At 41.8% G+C, this 26,692-nt stretch overlaps 1 protein-coding gene and 1 long non-coding RNA gene across 4 annotated transcripts in view; both read right to left on the reverse strand.

The window, feature by feature from the left end:
- Hsd17b12 (hydroxysteroid 17-beta dehydrogenase 12) overlaps positions 1–10,297 on the reverse strand; it is a 142,617-nt gene extending 132,320 nt beyond the window's left edge. For both annotated transcript variants that reach the window (XM_051144206.1, XM_051144205.1), the window contains exon 1: positions 10,002–10,297. In XM_051144206.1, coding sequence (XP_051000163.1) covers positions 10,002–10,164 — 163 coding nt within the window. In that variant the 5' untranslated portion in view covers positions 10,165–10,297. The remainder of the gene's footprint in view (positions 1–10,001) is intronic.
- A 2,626-nt stretch (positions 10,298–12,923) lies between these two features.
- LOC127187922 (uncharacterized) overlaps positions 12,924–26,692 on the reverse strand; it is a 77,299-nt gene continuing 63,530 nt past the window's right edge. For both annotated transcript variants that reach the window (XR_007830512.1, XR_007830511.1), the window contains exon 3: positions 12,924–13,065. This is a non-coding gene — a long non-coding RNA (uncharacterized LOC127187922). The remainder of the gene's footprint in view (positions 13,066–26,692) is intronic.

The raw sequence follows: 26,692 nt of genomic DNA on the forward strand, positions 1-26,692 counted from the left end.
ATTTTTATTGATTAAAAATTTTCAGGACAGGTGTGGTGACACATTTGTAATCTCAGTGTCCCAACAGGAGGCTGAGACATGAGTTTGAGGTCCACCTGAGTCACCTAGTGAATTTCAAGTCAGTCTGGGCTACACAAGGATAATGTGAAGAAGGAAAGAACTACACACACACACACACACACACACACACACACACACACACACACACACACACTTCACATTCTTTTCTTGGAGCTTTGGACTAAGTAGACCTGTAGAAGTCCTAGAATCTATTTTGAACAAGTCCAGCTGTTCTCTTAAATTCTACAAGTTTAGATATAGCCATAACATATATGGATCTTTCACATTTAAGCAACATTTGAGGAATGCTTTAACTTGTGAGCTCTTGTGCATGTATTTCAGATTGCCTTAAATTCACCCTTACTCAGAAACTTTGAGAGTAAACTGAAAAGAGCATGAAATTTGAGGTAAAAACAAAACAACAATAACAACAACAAAAAAACCCCACTAAGATTCAATTCTTTCTGACATTTGCTAGCTGTATAACCCTTGAACCCACAGCTGTTATTGCTCCCAGTACTGGTATATTATGTGGAAATACTCAAAATGGACTCTGCAAATAAAGATGTCATTGTTACAATAACAGCTCATGAAGTCTGTGTCCTCTAATCTAGAATGTGAGAATGTTGCTGCCTAGCCAGATGTGAAACTGTTGCTTTTCTTCTGTCTCTTCACATTATCTATGGGAATCACTGCCTCCTTTCACATGACAGGTAGCAATAGGTCATGGAACATATATATAAGCTCCTGCACCACACCAAAATTCTAGGATTGCATTGCAGGAGTAGGGAACTTGTTTACTGCAACAGCACTGTTTATGTGACAGGACTAGAGTCTCGGCTGTCATTAGAGCTTGGCTGGCAGTATTTCTACTGGAAGCTAGCTTAGCTATGAGCAGTTAATGCCAGTCATTAGAGAAAAACCAATCTAGAGAATGAGTTTTCTATATGCTATAAATGCTAAGGGGCCTTTAAAGGTGATTAAAAAAAACTGTCCCCTTTCCTGGCTTCTTTTAGGAGCATACACTAAATCTATGCAATATTTCTTTGGCAATTCATCGTCATCAACCTACCAGTAAACTGGGTTATAAGCACAGCTGAGACTAGAGATCTTGGATCCACCAACTTAGTTTGCAACACCACAGAAAATGAACAAGCCCATCCTGCACCCAGCAATATTAATGTATAGAGAGGGTCTACAAAGTGAGTGGGATAATGGTGCCCTCCAGGCTAGAGGTACCATATGTTTTCTTTCCGACTTCAGGATCTTGCCCAAAGAAGGCTCTTTTTCCTCAAACAAGTTCCAGGGATGCATGATAAAATGTGTTTTGCTACCATTCTTGATGTTACAGATTGGCTACCCAAAATGTACAGGACCAAGTGTTTAAGGACCTGTTGGAGTTTTGGGTTTTGCTGTTGTTTTTAATTTTGGAACATTTGCATAGATTTTATCAGCTGAGCACTAAACCATAAATTAAAAATCCTAAGCTCCCAAATCTGAAACTTTGGGGTCACCACATGCTCAGGGGCATTGAATTTGGGGGATATTTCAGTTTAAGGATGCTTGCTAGGCACCACAAATCACCTCTGATCTTTTCTTCTAGCCACCCCAAGAACTCTTGTCACCGCTCAGCCATCAGAGCCTGCTCTCAGTATCCAGTTGCTACTTTATTCAATCTACCACAGCTATAGCCAACTGCCTGTCTTTGCCTTTGAACACTGAACTATCTATCTTACTTGGCCCTTCTCTAAATGCATGCATAATCTTGACTGTATACTTGTGGCCTGATAAGAACCAACTTAACCTGGGAACTGATACTCAAAGCAGAGTTGCAGTTACTGTTTCTGTGTACACCCTCTTTATTATATATACATATCTTGTCTTCACTACTAAAGAAGTTTTCTAAGAAATTTGGAGCTGTTTCCAGTATTTTAAAATAAAGGTCCCAATGTTACACCAGGCATGGTGACACAAACCTGCAACCTCAACACTTGGGAAGTGGAGGCAGAAAGATCCAAAGTACAAGGATATCCTTGGCTAGTGAGTTCAAAGTCAGCCTGGGCTACATGAGATCCAAACAAAAGGAACTTCTTTTAAAAAGAGCTGAAGGTTCTAGAAGGCTTGGATTTATTTCACCAGAAATTCAAAAGTTTAAAGAAATGATTTTGGCCAAATATGCTATAATTTCAATTTCCAAGAATTTATCTTAGCTCTACCAATTAGAAAGGTTTTATTCACTTTAATTGGAAGAGGGGGAAATGTTCTAGGAAAAAAGTTATTCCAAACATTTTTACAAGATATAAGCATGAGTAAAGGTGTTACCAAGATGCTATTAATATTTAAATATTTACTAAATGTAGCAGTGTACACCTCCTAAATCATAGATGAAGAAAGGTTAGCTTGTCATCATGCCACTCAAGGACTGGCTGTATTTCACTTTCAAAATTATTAGAGGCAGAGGTGCACAACAGAGCCACAGAACACAGGAATTCATAGCAGTTACAATGGCAGTCATAATACCTATACAAAATCAAGCCAGCCAAAATTCTAGCTCATGAACTCCCAGAACTAGCTGAGAAACTACTGGGACTTGATGGCTGCTGAAAAGAGGGGGTCAGTTTTCCTCAGAATGATTGTCAATGCTACAGTGGGCAGCCATATCTTAGTTTGTTTGCTTGCTTGCTTGCTTGCTTTTTCTTTCTTTCTTTCTTAGTTTTATTTACTCACTTTACAACCTGATCCCAACCCCCTCCCTCCCCTCCTCCCAGTCCTGCCCTCATGCCACTCTTGTCCCCTTCTATCTTCTCCTTCTCGGAGAAAGGAAGGCCTCTAAATGGCCGCAACTATGATAAAACACCAAGACCAAAAGCAAGTTGGAAGGGAAAGGGTTTATTTGGCTTTCAGGTCATAGTTCATTATCAGAGGAAACCAAGATAGGAACTCAAGGCAGGAACTAAAACAGAGGCCATGGAGAAATGCTGCTTACTGGTTTGCTCCTAATGGCTTGCTCAGTCTACTTAAAGAACTCGAAACCACCTGCCCTGGGTGACGAATTAAGAAAATGCCCATAGATTTCTGCTGCCATAACTTTGTGACAGGTCTTTGTCTGAACACTCTTGGTTAATTTCAATCTAGCTTTTTAGAGGCATGTGATACTTGGGAGTTTTAAAGCAAAAGGGGGGTGGTACAAATTATTTTGCAAAATGCAAAAATAAAGGTAACCACCCACTTCCAAACAAAATACAACATATATGAAATAAAATTCTAAAGAATTCTTGAACAGCTTCCAGTTTAAAACAAATAAGGTAACTCATTCACCTGGGCATACACGTGTTACATATACAATCAGGTACACACACAACTAAGGTGACAAATGTGCAAACACACACACACATACACACACACAGAGCTTTGTCACAGCTCCAAAATGTGCACTGACTTCTGTATGTGCAGTCTGGGGCGGGGGAGGGGGGGAAGAAGGGGGCGAGAATCATACTGTATGCTCTAAAAAAATGGATAGAATTTACAAGCAGAAAGTGTGAAGATGAATGTGAAACAGGAGAAAGACCACTGTAGACAATAAAAACAATATTCAACACCTGCTTAAACTAAAAGGTGTCACTTCACAAACAATAGCATCAAAGAGGAAGAAGAGAGAAAACATAAGCAAGTTTGGAACACAGTAAGTCATGCAGAGATACGGTCAAGAAAGAATGCATAGAGGCTAGAAAGGTAGCTCAGTGGTCTCAGTGGTTAAGAGCATCAGCTGCTCTTCTAGAGGATAAAGGTTAGATTTCCAGTGTGTGTGTGTGTGTGTGTGTGTGTGTGTGTGTGTGTGTGTGTGTGTGTGTGTGTTATGTGTATGGTGCTTTGTATGTGTGTCTCTGTACCATGTATGTGCTTGGTGCCCAAGAAGGCCAGAAGAGGGCATCAGATGGCCTGGGACTGGAGTTAGTGATGGTTGTAAGCCACCATGTAGGTGAGGTCATTGAACCTAGGTCCTCTAGAGAAGCATCCAATGTTCTTAATTGCTTAGGCATCTCTCCAACCCCCAATGCATGAAGAGATATCAGAAATATAGGTGAAAGCAGTTTAAAATGTGCCAAGAACTTGATGCTATCATGAATTAAATTCTGTGCAAGTGTAAGAGGCAATTGGACTGTGGGGTTTTATGCAACAAAAGAGTTGTACCAAGTGTTCTGTAATGAAGAGGCACTCAGGCAACAGATGACAACACACTGCAATGGTAGGTTCAGTAAGAGCTGGCAATCTCCGGTGCAGATGCTGCAACAGTGTGATTCTATCAATTGAAGATAAGGAAGCAAACTAGCCACTTGTTGAATTTTGTCTACTGGTCCACAGAAAAATGTGAGAATTTTTCAAGAACCTTCAAAATTAAACTTTCCACAGAGGTATGTAGGTAAGCTTCTGGTGAAGAGCATTGCTGAAGGGTGACAGTAAATGATGAGCAAACCCAGCAGGCCACACCTGCTCTGTAGGACATGTTAATATGCTGAAGGCCCATAGAATCAGTAACAACTATAGCTTCAGGTATTTCAGGGAACCCCCAGAGCTGTCAATCAAGCAGTCACTCCCTCTGGGATTCACACACTGCCATCATGACATCCCTGGCTATGTTAAATCTTCCATCTGCCTAGCACAAATCTAATCCAGCCTTTGACATCCAGATAAAACTCAAGCCATTGACCCACAGAGAGCCATCCAGCCAGTTGGCGGAACCCCTCATTTTCGTGGCTATTGCTCTAGAAGTCTTCAGATGACCCTTAGAGGATTGGACCACCCACAGCCACCCTTATCTCCTTACTGTCCTTTGGCTGGGGAGGCACACCCATAACAGCTATTACATTCATGAGATTGGTGAGACTTGGATGAGCTGCATTCTCAGAGGCTCCAGATCTTTGTCATGGGTCTGAGCAGTAACACAAAAACAGTCATCTTCTGGGCTCTCAGCCCTAAGCACACCCACCCAGCAGTAGAGGCAGTTAGAAGGCAGCTGAAGAACCCAGAGACTGCAGAGCGCTGAGGCTGTGGGAAAGCAAGAGCTGTGAAGAGCCAACACTATGGTTGCTGCGGGCTCTAGACACCATTGAGAATCACTAGCTCTATTGCTCTCAAATTGAGGAGCCTTAACACTGACAGCTGACAGGCCCAATCCTCTGAAGCCCGGACCTGTCGCAGGAAGAGCTGGGTGTCCTGGCACCATAATCAGGAGCTACACCAGCTGCTGAGAACTAAGTCAGTAACACTGAAGGCCTGGGAGCTGCCCAGGGTTCCAGCAGCCTAGGCTCTGGAGTTGGGACTAAGGAAGTTGTATTTTGCTTACTTATGCTTTCCATCTAACAAAAGAACCAGAAATGTACTGGTGATGACAATGTGACACAAGTTTTCCACACTTCTGTAGGGGAGCCATTGGGAAAGCACACAGAAGGCTGATTATTAAGGCTTAGAAATGATAGCATCTGAGTATTTTGAAATTAGAGTAAGGGCATTCCCTAACAGATTATACAAAGATGACTTCAAGGATTTTCAAATGTACTTGAAAAACTGCACATAACTGAATGTGTCTGTCTATTCTAGCTTCAACTTACTAAAGAAAGCCTGACACAAAGAACTGCCTGGTAAATTTTTACCAAGTACAGAACTCTCCTGTGGCCAGACTCATTACCTCCTAACCATCTTTCTATAACTTCAGATTGTCAGCATGAAGTTGACTATGGGGACTACAATTCTTTCTTCATTCCAACAATCCCTACCAATCAAATATATGTGCTTTGTATGGACAAAATATGTTGAATATTACTTATTTCCCACAAAAATGAACTACACCAGACTAAACTAGAAACTCATTTACCTCACTTAAAAGATGAAGTTATACTTAGAGGTTAGCTATCTTTGCTCAAGGTCACTTAGTGAGCCAAAAAACTTGCCCTTGCCCAGCTGATGCCAAAGCCAGTCTGTTACCTGTACTACCATGTGACATCCTTGAGAGGCCGTGTTGTTACAGTTCTTACATTGTCTAGTCTTTCATCTATCCCTCCTATGACTAGGTTATTGAAATAGAAATATCACTTAATGGCAGAACAGATAACTTTTTAGAAAGTAGAGTCTCAAATTCCCAGTTGGAGAGAAGGCAAAATTTGCCTTGTTTTGTTTTGCTAAGGGGAAAAAAAATATCAGAAAATAAAACAAAGCTGTCCTTTTGACAGGCTTTTCAATTCACACTATGGTATTACAGCTTGAGAAAATCTTACCACTCAGACCCTGCTAACAGAATTCTCACACCACAGTGGTTGATTCTTCCTTCCCCCAGAGAAAAACGGTGTCTGCAAGATTGTCTTCTCTCTGCTTTCTGCTACTTTTCACCAAGCTCACTCATTCAGATCCTTAAGAGCTCATCTTGGGAATCACTTCCAGAGACAGCTCCCACAGGACTAAGCACCCTGCTTTCCCACCATAATCTACTCACTTGGTTCCCATTTGCCATCTCACTGGCCCTTACACTTAGAAACCGCTTTCACTAAGCAACGCTAGCTCCCCACTTGACCCCACAAGGTAACTGAATACAGGAGGAAAGCCAGGCATCTCACCTTCACTTTGTATCTGTCCTTCTCGTTCTCTGACTGCTGCAATCATGCAAATGTGCATTCTGCAATTCCAGGAAGAGCAGTGAAGCAACCCCTCCACCCCACGTGTTATCTACTGTCGACAAGGGCAGAGATACTTCGTGGAGAAGTGATCACCCAGTAGGAACCAGAATGGTCTCTTCAGAGAATGACAACTAGGAGCGGATGACAGAAATGGCCAGACAGACTTCTCAGACTAGCTAATAGAACCAAAGCTAAGATACAGACGGGTCGATGATGGTCAGGGGCACACCCTAACTATGCATACAACTTGCCCACTGCCCAATTCTTCCTCTATTTAATCCAAAGTTTTGGCTGAAGACACACTTGGGGTAACTAGACCTTATTTGTTACTTATCCAGTGTGGCCAACTGGAATAACTTTCCTCCATTTTCACCATTACTTGGAGACAGATAGCTAAGCCCAGCCTACAGAGGCTTCCAGAGCACAGGCTTTTTACCCTAAAAATTCACATTACTAGTATAAGATCCATGGCCCCACCTAATACTGTTATACCATAATAAGAACAAGAAGAGAAGTAAAATAAAATATTAACTTTCCAAATGTATACATATCTACAAATAGCATTTAGTGGCACTGGAACTGATCTATACAAGTTCATTTAACTTACATAGTCTAAACTTACTAATTTTATTATACTATTAATTCAACAATTATGTCCTAGTTTGTTTTCAACTGCTATAATAAAGACCATGACCAAAAAAACAACATAGGGAGGAAAGGATTTATTTCACTTTCAACTCTAGATCACAGTTCATAGTGGAGGAAAGTCAGAGTAGGGCTCAAGACAATACCCTGAAGGCAGAAACTGAAGCAGAGGCCATGGAGGAGTGCTACTTACTCGCTTGCTCCTCTTGACTACCTTACTTTTTATACAATCCAGAGCCACCTACCCAGAGGTGGTGCTGCCTCCTACATCAATCATTAATGGCAGAATGCCTCACAGACTTTTCTACAGGCCAATCTGAGCAATGCATTTTCTCAACTTAGGTTTCCTCTTGCCAGATGATCCAGGCTTAGGTCAAATTAGCAAAAACCAAACCAGCACTAATTACTACCGAGTAAAACATTTAACTGTCTATAGAGAGGAAAATAAATTAATATCACTAACAGAAATTAGACAAAGCCCCCTAAGAATGCCTCCCACTAGCATTTATTTCAAGACTGCACAGGAATAAACACTCAAGATTAAGACAGCAATTCTGTAAGGGAGAAATACTAATACCTACATATTAAAATTAACCCTAAACATCACAACTGTCCCCAAATCGATATCTAATCACAACTTATCCCTAGTAACTTAAGTGTTGCGCCTGTTAGTCTGTTTACTAAATAGTATATTTCACTCATCCAACTGCTCTTGTGGACTCTGGTTTTGAAAGTATCCCTGAATTTGAAGGGAAAGAAATGTTTAAAGACCTAAGCTACATGCAAATATTATTTACAAGTAACAACTGACCAATTTTTTAAAAGTTTCTTTCTTTCTATTTTTTTTTTTTTTTTTGAAGGGGTCGCTGTCTTATTTGGGGAAGGTGGCATCTGTGTAGAAGTCATCATATGGAGAGAGGTCAGAGGACAACTTCCCTGAGTCAGTCTTTCCTCTCTGTAGGTAGTCTTGAGCGTGGATATCAGGTTGTCAAGTTTATGGAAGCTGAGCCACCTTACTGACTCCCGATCATTTCTTTTGCTTAAGCATTTAAAATGTGGTAAAATAACTAGGTAAATAAATCCATGCAAAATTCGAGTGAATTGACCTCAGCAGCATTTTACTTCCATTACGTCACCTTGGCTCTCTCTCCTGTCCCAATGGTCTAGTTCAAATTTCTTTTCTAAATCTTACATATAAACTCTTCCCTAATTTACCAATTTCCCTTCATCTGGAGCCAAACCTAAATGCAAATGTTTCTTTTGAAATGGCAATGTCATATCACTTGACTTCCTTTTTTTTTTTTTTAAATCACTTGACTTTCACTAAGTTTTAGCCTGTATAAACAACTTAAAATAGTAAAACCAAAGCAACACTAGGCTTTCTTTGCAAGTTATATTTTATTTGATAACTGATTCCCAATGGCATTACTGTCATATTGACTTTTAAAAAATTAAAAGGAAAAACCCAAAACAAGTATTTCCAAGCTGACAACAAAGGCTCTAAGCAAATCAATTGTGAAATTATATAACTTGGTGCTTAATCACAGTGAGCACGTTTCCCTCAAGGCCTATGAGAAAGATAACAAGTGACTTTGAAAAGTTGTATTTAAAAAAAAAAAATCACTATTTGCTCCACAACAAGGGAAGAGCATACAAACTCCTTCCTCATTTAAATTTTCTCGAAATACTAGTTGCTGTCCCCAAAGATTAACTGTCATATTTTTCCTGCTAAATTGCTTAAATGTTCTTTAATAAACAAAACAAAAAACCTGAAAAGTAACATGATCTGTGTTTTGTCTATGCGCCCCAAAAGTGTATAAAATGTTTGTGAACAGTGAGTTACAAAACACCAGAGAACTAAATACACACCATAATTACCTGGGTTTTTTGTTTGTTTGTTTATTTAAGGAGCCAAAAAGAATTAAAGAAGCAAAAGAGAGAGGGGCTGAAGCACGACTTTCTCAACTTCTCTGGTGCGACCTTTGTTCTCATTTTTAAAAACTGCCAACTGAAAAGAACAAGGTTCACGTGTTTTTGCTCACTTTTTGTGAAAACACTTTTTCTCAGGGAAATTTTTCAAAAGGTACTGCTGATTAAGATATGGAGACTTGCCGTTTTCCAAGAACAGCGCTTCTTATTCATTGGAACTCCAGAACAGCAAGGATTCACCGGACACCGCCCCAACCCGCCCAAAAGCATTTGGTAAAACAAGAAACAAGCCCAATCCAAGTAACTGGAAAGTCAAGTTTTTCCAAGATCAGCAGTTCTGAAATTCGTTGTCCTCGCCACACTTCCTTCTATCCTCACCTGTTCTTCTTAAACACAGCACGGGGCCAGTTTTCAGGCCAAGTGAAAAAACTTTATTAAAAACACACAAAATAAATAAATAAATAAAACACTCCAAGGGGCAGAGTGAACAAGGCGCCGGCCGCCGACACAGAATGGCTTCAACGGGACAAGCCCCAGAGTTCAGAACGGATGTCTCGGTGCCCACCAGGCTGCAGGTCACAGACCCCCGATGCCCCCCGGAGCCCGCCAATGTTCCCAGCATCTGTGGAAGTTTCCCCGCGGCAGAAGCCGGCCCCGGGAGCGAGAGCCACGCCGGGGTGGCGGCGGCGTTCCACTCACCTGCCCATTCTCCGCGCCGCGGGCCGACCCAGGCCTCGTTGCCCACGCACCACACTTGGAAGGCCCTGAAGAGCGAGTACGAGGCGCGTAGGGCCAGGTAGGCCACGGTGCTCGCGCCCACCCAGTATAGGAAGCCGGCCGCCGGGAGAGCGCGATCCTCCATAGCTCACGACTAGGCCCCACTACCAACCGTGAATGGGGAAGGGGAAAAAAAAAAAAAAAAACGAATGAATGGAGCGAGGAGGCGGTGCCTGCCCTGACGGCGAAGACGCCACTGACAGACACCACTCTTTGAGCGCGTTCACCCGCCCACAAAGTCATATCCATGTGGCCATTGGTGACTTCCTTTTCCTATGAGTATACTGTGTCTCCCATTGGCTAGCCTCCGTTTCGTAGCCACGCCCACACGCCGCTCACCTTCGCATTTTCGTATTAAGACAGTGGATTGCTCACACGCCACTCAATATTTGGCTCCGCCCACAAGCTGACATCGCACCACCGAAGTGCAAGGCTCTCTAATTGGCAGAAACGGCCCTCACGACTACGGAAGATTGAGCGCTGATTGGCCAGTGGGACCTCACTCAGATTTCGGAAGGTATAGAACCGGAAAGGGAAGATTGTAGTAGAAGTCGGTTTGGAGCGGCGTTTAGGATTACGCCTTTGTAATAAACACTTTCAGACCCGTGTTAATTCCAAGAGCTTCTCGGATGAAGGATTGTGGTCCCCCGTGACAGCGCTGCACACTTCCGCTCCACTTTTTAAATGCCCGCCTTAGCTTCCACAATGAGCTTTAAGTTTAAGCTCGGTCCCAATAATTCGGAATTCCAGGCAACTCTACCTGATAGCGTTAACAGTTATAAGATGAATGAAAAGTATTCTACAAGAGCATAGCTTATGGGGCAGTTCTCCTGTGAAACGCTTAGTTTGTAACTGAACTTTGAAAAAACAGAATCACTTTACTTCTGGGTGTGTGTGTGTGTGTGTGTGTGTGTGTGTGTAGGGAGGGAGGGAGGGAGAAAGAAAAGAGAGAGGCGGGGGAGCAGGCTGGCTGGCTTAGCAGGACTAATTCTAAAAAGATATTTGACTATCAAACTATTAAAACAATGGACTCAAACAAGAACCTATTTATCATGCTGGCCAGAAGGTAAAAAGAAACCCTAAATCCTGGACAAACTCTTCTCCCCAAACACCTTACAGGAGAGGCAATGAGGGGTCGGTGGAGTCCTGGACCACACTTTTACTGGAATTGCTTAGATACAGATATGTGTTACTCTGGCCCTCTTCTTAAACCATAACCGTAGTTCAGAACCTGAAATATTGCTTTGGTGGGTGGGAGGTTCTCTTTATACCTCTTCCCAATATGGCCACATTGAGTAAATATTTTTTTTCTGCTCTTCACTATTAATTTGAATATTTTAATTCGCTTATAAAGGACAGGTGGCAGAAACTCGATTGTTAAGGCACAAGGTGTGGCACTAAGTCTGCTGACAGGTGGTATATGCCTTTGTATATGAGGGTGCAAAGCCAAACATGGAGGCCCGAGGTTGACATAGTGTTTCATTTTCAGTTGGTTTTGGGTTTGAGACAGGCTCTCTCCACAGCCCTAGGTGTCCTGGAGCTAGCTAAATAGACCAGGTTGGTCTCCAAATCAGAAATCCACCTGCCCATGCCTCCTAAATGCTGATATTCACACGCCTTTAATCCCAGCACTCGGGAGGCAGAGGAAGGCAGATCTCTGTGAGTTCCAGGCCAGCCTGCTCTACAAAGAGAGTTCAGGACAGCCATGAACACACAGAGAAATCCTGTCTCAAAAAAAAAAAAAAAAAAATCAAAAACAACAACAAAAGGTGAGTGCCACAATGCCTACCCAACATGGAGTGTCTTCATCCATCTCCACCCTATTTTTTGTTTGCTTGTTTTTGTTTTGTTTTGTTTTCAAGGAAGGTTTTTTTTTCTGTGTAGCTCTGGCTACCCTGAACCTCACTCTGTAGACCAGGCTAGCCTGAAACTCAGAGATCTGACTGCCTCTGCCCACCAAAAGTTGGAATCAAAGATGTGTGCTGCCATTGCAGCTGCCGCCGCCCCCGCCAGGCCACCACCATCACCAACCAGCACCACCTAATTTTTTTGAGACAGGGTCTCTTATAGAACCTGGTACTTACCTATTTAACTGTGCTGTTCTTTGCCTTTCCAGTGCTGGATGACAGGTGCAAGTCAGTCTCTCTGAAAGCTGTCTTGGCAAACAAATATTGTTGTGGCAGAATTTTTTTAAAACAATATATAAGAAGTTGAACATAGTGGCTAATGTCCTTAATCCCATTATGTGGGTCTCTGTGAATTCCAGGCCAGCTTTGTCTGCAGAGCTACTGAGTTCCGGGACAGACAAGGCTTTACAGTCATACTTCGGGAAAAAAGAAAAGGAAGGAAGGAAGGAAGGAAGGAAGGAAGGGAGAAAGAAAAGAGAACGAACGTGTAGCAAATCAGACACAATCACATGAAATTTCAGAATAATTTATTTAAAAGATTTAAAGTGGACAATAATCTTTAATGTAAAATATGTGAATTAATGGCATTATGTACAGTATTACACAAAGATTTCCACTGAGGTTCATTGGCAGTTTTTCTAAATTTTGGCACAAATTAGTACAAATTCCACAGCTAATTTTCACAAGAAAATCAGGAGTAGTTTATTGTACAAAAGAATTTTTTATAATTGGGGAGTTTTATAGACATTGGGAGATTTTTAAAAACACCATCATAGCTCAACTACTGAGATAAGAGGCAACTCCTTCATTACCTCATCTTAACAGCGCTGTCATCGGCTGTGCCACCTGTTCTCCAGTTGAATATAACTCAACACATGAGGCTTGTTTTTTTATGGTTTTCAGCAGGTCTCATATGGCCCAGGCTTCTATACCTGACCTCCTGGTGCTCGCACCTCCAGCACCTGAGCGCTTGAGTCCCAGGTGTGTACCATTAGAGCCAGTTTCCTCTGTACCGGGAAGCACTCGGCCAAACAGCTGGACACACTCAGCTTCGACTAGATGCAGCCAGTTGTCGAGTCCTGAGTTTAAAAAGAAAAAGTTTTGGATAAACAAACTAAATCAAAGTAAATAAAAATCTTTAGCATTAGAATTTAAGTAGAGGTTACTATTTGATTTCCTTAAGCAATAACTACCATAAGAATGTTTTCATGTCGAGTGTTTTCCTGTGCATCACTGCATTCAAACACAACAGCCCCACTCTTCCCACAAAGAACCCAGCTCTTTAGGAAACCCCCCTTCTGCAAGACCCCCGAAGTGCTATGGTCTGGCTCTAGAAACACTCCATCTTAGGAGCTCCTTTGAGGGTCTACCAGGGATGGGCAGCTGTTCACACATCTCTGATTAAAGTCAGCCCTCCTTGGACTGCCCATTTCAGAAGGGAGGAGAGGGAAGGTGGCAGGGGAGGGTCTGGGTGAGAGAAAAGTACAGTTGGGATGTAATTTATGAGAGGATAATAAACAAAAAATCAGACCTCCTGTATCAGAGAAACTTGTCCTCTTCCACCAAGCCCACAGCTCCTGGAGGGAAGGAAAAGAGGGCATTATCCTGGCTGGCTAGGTCAGCTGACGCTACCCTGCACTCCCTGGGTGGCTTGTCCCAGCCAGACCACTCTTCCATCGAACAAGACATTCTGTACCTGAAAACTCCTGGGCTCTTTTTGACTTGAGCTCACATTCATGGCCACGTCTATAAACATAGTTTTCAAGTAAAACTGAGATCAGACCATTTGAAACAAGGAGCTGAAATCTACATCTCAAAGAAAAGTGAGATGGCTCAGTGGGTGAAGGTGCTTGGCACCAAGCCTGTGACCTGGGTTACATCCCTTGACCCACACGGGGGAGAGAACCAACTCCCTCAGGCTGTCCTCTGACCTATACAAACATGCCACCTCTCTCTCCCCCCCCACACACACACCAAATAAATAAGTGTAATAAAAATACAGCTTTAACAGCTTCCTTATTTTCTCAGTTCACAGGCTCGCAGAGCCATGTGCCCAAGCCATTTACTATCCTTCCCGGTCAGTAGCTGACAGATATATCTTGACACATCAGTCTTGTCCCAGTAACTGCTTTCCTTTATTGTATTACCAGATTTAGTGATCACTCCAGAAAAAAAGAAAGAAAGAAAGAAAGAAAGAAAGAACCACAGCAAAAACAGAGACACGGTTAAGTCACCCCCAAGTAGGTGAAGGGGAAAGAAGCAAACTGTGATGTTTTATCCATGTCTTGCTGCCAGACAAAAGCCTGAAAATATTTTGACAGTTAAACAAGCAAAAACAAAGGAAAGAACACAGAGGAATGTCTTCATATGTTTTTTTTCACCTGGATGCGTGCATGTTTGCAATGGACTCAGCATTTGCTATTTTTGCTCCTGATTTTTTTCCTCCCAAAGAATCTTGTTAATTTGATTTCTATTGATTTTTTCCTAGTTCCTTTTTCTTTCTTTCTTTCTTTTCTTGGTAAATATATTTGATGCATACAAAAAGACTACAAAAATACAAATTAGTTATAAATGGGCATGGTAGTGTTTGCATAGCACATAAGAGGTTAAGACAGAAGGACCCAGAGTTCCAGGAGAGCTTGAGGAAAATAGTGTAACTCTGTCTCAGACCAAAACAAAACAAAACAAAAAAAACAAAAGACTCATTGTTTGTAATAGAAAATGGCAAAGTAACCAGCCAAGAACTGTACTAAACACAATTTATCACAAAAATCATATATATTTATACATATATATGTATGTATACACATATATAAATATATACATATATTTAAATATCTAGATATATAGATATACAGATACATAATACTGTTTAATTTGTCTTATTTTTAAGTTCTGCTTCATAAGCATCATATAGTGGATGCTGGGGCATCGGTCCAAATCTCCCTTATAGAACTAAGACATTTATTCTTCCATTAGCCAGAGTGCTGGTTGCTCAAGGCTCACAACTCTGTCCCTCTGTAAGCATTATCCTCAGCCAGAGGAGCTATTTCACCTCCTCTACAATGGGAGTTTGTACTCCAAGACTAGTAGGTGCAAACATACAAAAGCCTGGACCACTTACTTTGTGGACATTTCTGAAGAACCTTCCCAGTGTCAACATTCCCTGTGAGATTGCCTGCAGCCTCTATTGTAAACAGTCTCAGTTCAACTTCTTCAGCTTAACCCTTCTTCCCTCGCTCTAATCTTACACATGCTGTTCCCAGAGTACTTCATAATAGTTCCCCGGCAGGCAAATCTCAACTCAGAGGCTATTCCTGAAAAAACCTGTTATAGGTGGCAGTGTGTCTCATCAGAAGACCTGGGCACCCTCAATAAGTAATAGACATTTCTATTTGGCAATAGGGAACTTGTGAATAGAAACAAGTTATGTACTAAGTTAGAATAGCTTTAAATCCCATCAGCCCTCATAGTGAAAGTCAGATGTGGAGCAATACAGGGAGCTGCCAAGTGATGATAAGGGCTGAGTATAGTGGTGCAGCCTCAAGCCAACCAGTGCTAAAGATTGCTGACAATTGCAAAAGCCAGAAAGAAACAAAGCGCCTCTCTCTCTCTCTCTCTCTCTCTCTCTCTCTCTCTCTCTCTCCTGTCTCTCTGTCTCTCTGTCTCTCTCTCTCTCTCTCTCTGTGTGTGTGTGTGTGTGTGTGTGTGTGTGTGTGTGTGTGTGTGTGTGTATTGTTCTTCAGCTTTGTTTTTGAGAAGTCTCTCATGGAACCTAGGACTCACAAGTTTGGATACATTGGCTAGCTAGTGAACTCCTGAGATCTGCATGACTGCACTCCCCAGTGCTGCAGTTACAGGCTTGGCCACAGCAGCCAAGGTACTAGGAACCTGAACTGAGTTCTCATGCTTCTACAGCAAGCACTTCACCAACTGACTCATCTCCCTGGCCTGAGAAATGTCTACTTCCTAAGACTGTATCTGTCTTGACAGGAATGAAGGTACTTTAAAGAGACACATGTGCCCCTCTCTTGCCTAACAGACTATTGAGTAATGGTCTTTTGGAACTATTGACTATTGAAACAATGGCCATCAAGAAGTAGGGGTCACCCCTGGCATATCAGTTAGAAAGAATAGGCTGAAGTGTGATGCCAATCAGAAGGGAATTTGTCTCCTGGGACAACTTGCCAGATAACCTCGCAGGAGAGACTGGAATAGAGACAATGATGGGTCTCAATGGATAGCACCACACCTTGACTTGAACTGCTTAATTATTCATACTTTTTATCTTCTATTTAAACCTAGCCTTCCAGACCCTGAAGATGGACTTGGAGGGTCAACTGGGCCATTTGTTCCTCTTCCAAATGAGACCACTTCAAATTAATCTCTTCTCTACTTTTCATGATTGCTTGCCCCTTATTTGAACTATTTACCATGGGTTGCTGATCCTTGCTTTGTTGTGGATGCCAGGACCCAGGTATTCCGATATGAACACTCTAGTAATATAGTGGGACTAATCCTTTAAGGCCTAGCCAGAGGAACTCCGTCTTGTGGTAAGCCATCATTTTTAGCTGTTCCTTGTACCCAACTCTAGCATGCAAGCAACTCTTCCTACAGTTGGAGAAGTCACAGAGATTGGCAGAATCTCTGACAGGGACAAGGAAGGAGCGCATAACATAACACACATGGATAACACTCCCAGAATCAGATATCATCTATCTTACAGTGTCTGACCTTGTAGTCACTTCTACTACTTTAAGAATAAAGCTCTGGACCCAAGTTTTCATTAATTCTCTGCAGACTTAGAGCCATGTGAAACAGTAGCTTGGTGAAATAGAGATGAGAACCTCTCAGTGGTGGCTACCTATTGGCCATTCAGGTTTCTAAAAGTAATCCTAGCAACCTCGTGTATTCCTCCAAGCTGGACTGGTTGGAATCTTCTTATAGTCTGCCCTTTGCAGTCCAGATCTGGGGTATAAGGAAGTTGGCTTTTCCAGTTCCTCCAGAAAGCCACAAAACAAAAAGATACCATTCTGGTGGGACCTGAGGTCCTTTTCTTCCCTTCAGAGCATCCAAGCACCAATGTGTATGGGTGCTGAACTCAAAGAAATGAAGTTTAGCGGGGCAGGTGGGTCACCAGGATCGTGATTCTGCAGTGAGTGCCTGGGTCTCCAATGCATCCCTTTCAGTGACACAACACTTCCAATGGTACATATCTCTTTATTTAGGGGAATAAGGGCTATATAAGCCTTGGGGAAGTGAGTAGGGGTTTTCAAGTAAGGGGACATCACTGGCTGGGGCTGAGGTACTGGGAATGCTTCATTTGCACAGAGAGGGATTCCAGGTGCTGGCTGGATATGTCCTGGTCACCAAGCTACATGACTAATACTTCAAGAATGATGGAGATGGGGGTTGCAAGACTACATGCATCAGGGCATGCAGGCACAGGACAGGGAGGGAGCGATCCCTAGTCATGCGGGTCTCAAGATTGAGGTTTTGGGGTTTGGATACATCTCAATCTCACTCTAGCTCCAGGCCAGTTTCTCTGGTCCTACAGTTCATGTGCCCCACAAAAAGCCACCTAGTTTCTAGCAATTTATTACAGCAGCCCTCCGGGACTCATACATGGATTTAGACACAGACTTAGGTAGTCCTCTGCATCTTTGGGGGCAAAGAAGTCCTGGAAATTGAGCCCAAACCTTCAAGCATGCTAGGCAAACACTTTACTAGTGAGCGATCCACTCAGCCGCAAAGCCTTGTATTTTTCACTTAACCTGATGCTTCTGAGAATTATGTTGCTGACTATAGCTACTGCCAATGTTTGGATATAGTTTGTCCCAAAGTGTTCCATGCAGATAGCTTCATCTAAATGTAGTGATGCTGAGAGCTGGCGAAACCGATTTGAGGTCACTACCCTTAGAATAAATCAATGCTCATGTCTAGAGAGTAGATTAATTCTCAAAAGACTGGACTGGCTTGCCTGGTGGTTCACACTTTTAGTCTCACAATTTGGGAGGCAGAGTCAGGCAGATCCCTGAGTTGAAGGCTACCCTGGTCTACAGAGCAAGATCCAGGGCGGCCAGGGATACACAGAGAATCTCTCTCTCTCTCTCTCTCTCTCTCTCTCTCTCTCTCTCTCTCTCTCTCTCTCTCTCTCTCAAAAGAAAAAAACGGGGGGGGGGGGGAGGAGGGAGAGAGAGAATGAAAAAGAGAATGTGTGTGTGTGTGAGAGAGAGAGAGGCAGAGAGAGAGAGAGAGAGAGAGAGAGAGAGAGAGAGAGGAGAGAGGAGAGAGAGAGAGAGAGAGAGAGAGGAGAGGAGAGAGAAGGGAGTGTTACCATGACAGTGGGTTATAAAATTCAAGATCTCTTTGCTTTGCCAAGGCTTATGTTCCCTCCATCTCTCACTATGTGTGACAGTCTTCTAGTGTGTTTGCACTAACATAATGAAAATGAAGACTTGAGGTCCCCATCATACCTGGTTACCCCACCTAGCATTCAGACTGTGAGCCAAGTAAACCTCTTTTCTCTATAAAGCACCCAATCTCAATTACTTTGTGATAGAGACCAAAATGGACTAAGATAGTTATGCCTCTCTAATTTTCTCATTATCTGGGGAAATACCTCACCAGAAATGTATTATCAATACACATATTTTTAAAACCTTTATTCTCTTTAAAATGGCTGTATGTACTTAAGGATGCACTGATATTTTGTTTATATTGCTTTATTTTTAAAATTCAAAGAATTTTCCTATATAATTTTGATTTTTTATTATATATTAGTTGTTTTCCTTGTCAGGCAGAATAATTGCCCTCCAAATATCCATGTCCTAACCTCTAGCCCCTGTATGTAAGGCAACTTACTGTAATTAGATAATAAAACTAAAACCATACAATGATCTTATTTTCATGATTATCCAGGTAAACCTAATCTAATCCCACAAGTCCTCAGATTAGAGACCCTCTGCTAGTTTGAAAAAGAAAAGATGTGATGGCAGAATGTTCAGAGACGTGTGCTATTGCTGGTTTTGAAGATACAGAAGAGGCCCATGAGTCAACAAATATGAGAACCCTCCAGATTTAAGAGGGAAAAAATGAGCTCCCCTGGAACCTGCCAGAAGAAATAAAGCCCAGACTCCTTGGATTCAGACTAGTGAGATCCATTCTGGGTTTCCGGTCTCTAGACTTTTAATAAGCAGATGTGGTCTTAGTTTAAGACACTTGTCTATGACCATCTGTAACAACAGTAAAGTTGAATATCATGTGTGTTTGTGTGTATTCAAATCATAGAGCCCTTTCTAAGAGGTCCCCACATTGAATTATATGACAAGGTTTCTTTTTGTTAAACACACACACACACACACAATTTTTATGTGTGAGTATTTTGCCTACACATAAGAATGTGAGCCATGCCTGTGCCTGGTGCCCTAGGAGATCAAAAGAAGGCACTGGATCCTTTGGAACCAGAGTTACATATAATAGTGAGGCACTGCCTGGTGCTTTGGCACACCCATGTTATCCAAATTCAGAAGCAAAGAAAACACATGAGCACATGGACAATAGCTGTTAGACACCTGGAAATAATGCTTCGTAACCACAGCTTCAGTCATGGAGAAACTTTCTTTTCCTCATGTTTATGTGTGTTTAGTATATGCACATACATGTGTGTGGGTGTGTGGAGGCCAGAGGTCTACATCACGTGTCTCTCTTGACCCCTCTCCACCCTATATGTCAAGACACTGTCTCTCATTTGAAGCCAGAGCTTCCTGATTTGGCCTGTCTAGCCAGTCCTCTCGCCCCAGAGAACCTCTGTCCACTCTACCCCCTGCACACTAGGATTTAAGGCTGGCCTTACTCCACAGCCACTAAGTATTTGTTTGGGTGCTGGGGATCCAAACTCAGGTCCTCACACTTACTTGTGCACAAGTGCTTTACTGCTGAGCCATCCCCCCCAACCCTCCCACACCACACACACACACAAACACACACACACACACCAACATTTTCCTGGCCCCTAGAGAAACTGCTTTCTATCAATACTTCAGTAACTCTGGGGTACTGTTTTCTATTTCCAACCTATATCCTGTCTCAGATAGTGCTTGGGATCATCTTATTGGTGACTAATTCCATACCTCTTTATCCCCGGATATCATGTGTGTTTATTAAGGCTGTGGATGAACAACACTCTTTGGGAAAGTTCCACAACATGGATCTATTTTTGGTCTGATTTACAGGAAGAGCAAAAGGCCCAATGTCACTGTTTTCACCAAGTCCTTCTGAATAAGCTACTTATTTATCATTTCATGAGTGAGATATTTTAATCATTTAAATGGTAATGTTAAAAAAAAAAAAAAAAGGAGCTTGCTTTCCAAAGACTATTTCTTATTCATAGAAGAGGTGAGATAAGCTGGTCTTAACATATGAAAAGGCAATGTTATGAAAATCTAATTCACTGCAAATTTATAGAGGTGGAAAAACAAAGATAGTGGACAGATCACAATTTTGTACAAGTTTGCAAGTACATAAAAAAAACATAGCTCAGTGGGTACATATGCCTGCTGCACAAGAATGAGGAATGAGTTCAGATCCCTAGCAACCATGTAAAAAAGCATACACACACCATATCACACACACACACACACACACACACACACACACATGTAAATAATAAAATATCTGAAATCTACAAGCAATACTTATTTAGCTTCAAAAATTTAGCAAATACTCAAAAATATATCCAATTGTTTTAACGTTTCCTATGCTACTTAGATTCTGCCTTGCTGTTCTAGGGCCTGTCAGTGTTAGAGAGGCACCGTCATACTTTGTTATTTCTGAGACCATAATCTCTTGACACTAAGGTACAGATGAATTCAAGAACTTCCTAGGCTTTTGTTGTCCGTGGAATGAATGGCCAAGCCCTATGCACACTTTGCCTCCTGAATGCCTGCTCAGGAGCAGGTCAGCCAGCAGAAGGGAACATATACCTGCACACTGACCTTGTCCATTATATTCCCAGCAAATCTACTGTGGCTCCATGTTTAATCACAACTCTGCCCTTGTTCAAATCACCTCTGCTTTAAGATATAAACCAAGTCTTAATCTAATAGGGGGAGAAAAAAATTTTGAGGTGGTCTTACTAAGTATTAGTAGCCCTGGCTGGCCTGAAACTCACTACATAGACCAGGCTGGTTTTGAGTTCACAGAGATCCTCCTGCCTCTGCCTTGTGAGTGCTGGGATTAAAGGCATGTACCAGCTAAAGTGTTTTCTTTTTAATACATTAGAGTGGGTTTTATAATAAAGGAAATAAGTGATCTTATTGCTAAAGAATTTGGGTCTAAAATTTTAATCTCATCCATTTCCCACAGGAAGAAAATTATATCTTGATGTACTGTATCTTTAAATATTTATATATTATCACAAAATCCCACTTCATCCTTATTTATTAATGAGAGAATAAATTGTTTATTAGTCTCTGCCAGTTTGAAAATAAATAGAAAAGCAAAAACTAGGTCTGAGGAGAAGGCTTAGTGATGTGCCCATTTGACAAGCACGACAGCCTAAATTCAGATCCCAGAAGGCACAGAAAAAGGCCCCTGGTGCGGCACACCTGTAATCTGTCCCCTAGGCTGCGGGAAGAGACAGGCAGCTCCCTGAAGCTCATTGACCAGCCAGCCTATTTCAAAGGTAAACAAAACGTTTAATTCCCTTGGGTAAGAAACACAGAAGAGTGGGGGGAGGAGGTGGGGGGGGAGGAATGTGGGTTATATAGTGTTGAGTTTTATAAGAAACTACAAAGTGTCCCCCAAGCGTTTATGTCCTTTTGTTACTCACTACCTACACACACACACACACACACACACACACACACACACACACACACACACACACACACAACCTTGGTGCTCTCAGTCTTGGTGGCTAGCTGCTGTTTAGTAGTATGGCCAAGTGGATCTCTGTGAGTTTGAGGCTAGCCTGGTCCACGGAGCAAATTCTAGGACAACCAGACTTAACAATAGAGAGACCCCATCGAGAGAGAGAGAGAGAGAGAGAGAGGAGAGAGAGAGAGAGAGAGGAGAGAGAGAGGAGGAAGGAGGAGAGGAGAGCGAGAGAGAGAGAGAGAGAGAGAGAGAGAGAGAGAGAGAGAGAGAGAGAGAGAGAGAAAGGAAGGAATCTGACTGTCCCTATCCAGCAGCTATCAAATACCAACAGCTCCTCAGCCGTGATGGGCTATCCTGACCACCTCCCTCTCTGTGCTGGGGTTTTTGTCTGGCTTCAGCTTCTGCCAGTCTTCTCCATGCTGTCACACAATCCCTGTGAGCTCCTATTCCAACTACCCAGTTGTGTCTCAAAAATGGTTTTCTTGGCATCATCAATACCTCTGGTTCTTATAATCTGGACAGCATTTGCTGTTGTTTTTTCAAGACAAGGTTCCTCTGTGTAATCTGGCTGTTTTGAACTCACTCTATAGACCAGGCTGGCCTCAGACTCACAAAGATCTGTCTGCTTCTGCCTCCCAAGTACTGGGATTAAAGGTGTGCCCCACCACCCAGCTTTGGATAGCATTCTTTAACATATAATTTTCCAATGTGTGGTTTGCCTTTCATATTCTTAACATAACATAATCAAAACATAATTTTGATTGTTTTTTTTACTTTGATGGAGTCCAATTTATTTTTGCTGTAATTCCTGCTTTCTATGTTTTATTGAAGAGAACTTTGCATTATTTAAGTTCACAGATTTCTAACACATTTCAGCTCTTACAATGTAGGTGTTGAGCATTTCACGTTCATCTATGAACACATTATGAGGCACAGGACAGGGATGTTTCCCTTCACGTGGACCAAGCTTTTCTAGCAGCATTTGTTGAACAGGATTATCCCCCCCACCCCACTCCCCCCCCCCGCCACTAACTTGCCTTCATATTTTCTTGTTGAAAATCCCTTGGCATTATGTGTTTATCTCCATTTTATAATGACCCACTAATTTATACAAGCCACCATCCTTTAAGAGTCAAGGTGTCTTAACTACTGCAGTAACTAAATTTCAGGGAAAGTCCTAAAACGACATAATGTTAAATCCTGCAACTTGTCCCCCTTGTCTACATGTATTATAGAATCAGATATTTTACTTCATAAAAATATGTAGACCCTGAGGCATTTTGATTGGGACTGTTTATGGACTTTTATTGATTCATGTGAATAAAGCTGAAGTCTTCACAGGGCTGTGTCTTTCATTATGTAGGCATTCTCATTAGAAGTTGGCACTTTTACTGTACAAGTCATGGGTATACTTTCTTGTATTTAATCTGAGGAATGTTATATTATCATTTGTGCCATTTTAGTGGTTTTTGACTTCTTATGAGAACATGAACATTTTTAGAGGACTTGATACAACCTTCAGTAAAGGTTGTAGCAATTTTCACATCCAACAGAATGAACACCTTTGACTATGCTTTTCCTTCATTGGCTGTCTATAGGCCTTTATGTAGCTGTTCCAATGTGTCTGATATATCTACTGGAACATTCTCTTGCCAAACACTTTTTGGCAGTATTTACACTGATAGTGTAAATATTTCAGCTAAACACTATTTTTAAATACATATTTACCTTACTTATAAGTGTGTGCCTGAGTATATGTATGTATATCATGTGTGCAGGAATCTGCAAAGGCCAGAAGGTGTTTGGCCTTCAGAGTTACAGGAAATAGGCAGTTGTGGGTGCTGGGAACCAAACCAAGGTTCTCTGGGAGAGTAGCCAGTGCTTTTAACCACTGAACCGTGGCTCTAGTCCCAACGTGTCTAAATGGCCACATATTGTGGATATATGTGGTCCTCTTTTGCTTCTACCAGATGCAAAATATGTACACATCCACTGTATCTATAAAACCCCACAGTGACATGTTGGATCTAAGCCTCTGATTATCATTGAATTTGTCCCTCCAACCCCCCCACCCACCCCCTGCCTGCCCCTAGGCAGGGTTTCCTTGTGTAGCACTGGCACTCACTCTGTAGACCAGGCTAGCCTCAAACTCAAGAGATCCACTTGCATGTGCCTCCTGAGTGCTGGGACTTAAGACACCACCACTGTATTTGTTTCTTTATGCGTTTACTCCTAGAAGCAATGTGAATCTGTTCTGCCAAGATGTCTTGAGAATGACTTTGCCACTTTACACAATCCCCAAGACTTTCCCTCATTCATCTTTCTAACTTTTTTAGTCTACTGGGTATAAAGAATACTGTCATTTTAATTTTGGTTCCTTTGACTACTCATGAGTGTGAGCACGTATTTTTATGTTCTTAGCTCATTAGACTTACTCTTCTAAAAACTGCCTGTTTGTAATCTTGGACAATTGTCCTTTAGGGACCTTTATTTTGTTATTTTTATGACCTCAGCATTCCTTATTTCTTGCAAATACTTAGCTATTTGTCAAATTTAGAGGTAAAATATATTCCCTCATATCTATTATAAAATATCTTTTCCCCAGAATTTGTTCCTGTTACCCACTATTGTAAGCAAACCACACTACACCATACAAAGTTACAATCAACTATTTTAATTTTGTTGATGATTTTCACAGGCCAGAACTAGGAAGGGTTCCACTGGGTGGTTCATCAGACTCACATGGCTGCACAGGGCAGCTGGTGCCAAGAGCCATTTCAATGGCTTCCTGTCTGCTTCTGTGGTGATCCTTCACCTCTCTACTTAATGACATCCTCTGGGGTCTTCCCTAGGCATCTTCACACAACTTTAATTTTTCAACACAGTGATCTCAGGGTGACATTTTTTACACAGTAGTTAGCTTTCCAACAGCAAGAAGCAGCTGTCAGTTAAAGAGCCCACCTAGACTAAAAAAAAAAAAGCAGAAAGACTTTTTTTTCTTTTCTTTCTTTTTTTTTTTTTTTTTTAGTGCTGGGAAAATTGAATCCTGGGTATCAAACATTTTAAGTACATGCTGTACTAATGAGTACACCCAGCCTTTTCCTGATAAAATGTCAATGTCATATTGCTGAATGGCAGCTGAGCAGGGAGACAGTGTAGCTGCTCTTCAGAAAACACAAATCTGCCACATTGTCACTCAAATATTTTACTTCCACCTTGGTCAAACCACAGCTGTCCCTTTCCATTCTTTCCTACTGATTTATGAAAACTATTACCTCAGGCTCAGGCCTTTTGTATAAAACTGTGTTTTTTAAAGTACTTCTTTGTGCTTTGAGGCAAGGTCTTTCAGTGTAGCCCCAACTGTCTTAGAGCTCACTATTTACACCAGATTGATCTCAAACTCAGAGATCCACCTGCCTCTGCCTCCAAGGGCTGGAATTAAAGACTTGCGCCTCCACACCCAGCTGTATTACACTCTAAAAATTAAGACAGTCTCTGTAGTCCAGGTAGGCCTAGAACACAGTGTGCAGGGCTGGCCCTGAGTGCAGTCCATCTACCCAGGCCTCCCAAATTAGTCACCACACTGAACCTCCAAGCTTGTTTTATTTTTTTTATTTTCTGTTTATAGGTGTTTTGCCTGCATAAATGTTTTATGTGGGGCCCGAGAAGGTCAGAAGAGGGCACTGGACAGTTGTTAGCTGCATGTAGGTGTTGTGTTTAGAACCTGGGTCCTGTAGAAGAGGAGCTGGTGCTCTTAACCACTCAGCCGTCTCTCCAGCTCTTGAACTTTCAAATAGATTAGAAGGGTTAAATTTATGTTGATTTACTTTCTTTTTAAAGTGTTATATTAGGATTACAAAAAAAAAAAAACCAAACAAACAAACAAAAAAAAAAAAAACCCCACAAAAAACCAAATACCCTCCTCCAAAAACAAACAAACAAACAAAATATATGCCTCAAAAATTAGTATGGAGTCAGCAAGATGGAGGATAAAAGCACTTGCTTTGTAAGCATTGACTTGCAGTCAATCACCAGAACCCACATTTTTAAAAAAAGCCAATTGTGTCATGAACCAAAAATTCCCAACATTCCTAAGAGGGGAGGTGGGGCCAAGAGAACCTGCAGGATTGGAACCCTATAGGTCAGCTATCCTGGAGTACACGGCACAGCTGTCCTGGAGCACACGGCACAGCTGTCCTGGAGTACACGGCACAGCTGTCCTGGAGCACACGGCACAGCTGTCCTGGAGTACATGGCACAGTATGCAGCACAACAGAGACAAGGAGCTCTTTCCTCAACATACTGGAGAAAGAACTGATTCTTGGAAATTGACTTCCACATGTGCACCATGACACACATGTATCTGCACTCACTCACATGCCACATACAACAATAAAAAGTTTAAATCACAATGAAATAAGATTGAGTTATATAGGATCTTACCTAGGAATAGGTCACTACATATTTCAAAATTAACTGCACTATAGGATATTAAAATAGGAAATTTATCAGAAATTCTTTTTTTAAGATTTGTTTATTATGTATACAGTGTTCTGTCTGCATGTATGCCTGCATGCCAAAAGAGGACATTAGATCACATTATAGATGGTTGTGAGCTACCATGTGGTTGCTGGGAATTGAATTCAGGACCTCTGGAAGAGCAGACAGTGCTCTTAACCACTGATCCATCTCTGCAACCCCCAGAATTTTTTTTTAAAGATGTATTATCTGTGTGTTTGTGTGTCTGCAGAGGCCACAGTGAGGCATTTGATTTGCTGGAGCTGTGCTTGTGAACTGCCCAACATGAGTGCTGGGAACCAGACTCCA

Source organism: Acomys russatus, chromosome 4 (genome assembly GCF_903995435.1).
Source record: "Acomys russatus chromosome 4, mAcoRus1.1, whole genome shotgun sequence".
Classification (NCBI taxonomy): domain Eukaryota; kingdom Metazoa; phylum Chordata; class Mammalia; order Rodentia; family Muridae; genus Acomys; species Acomys russatus.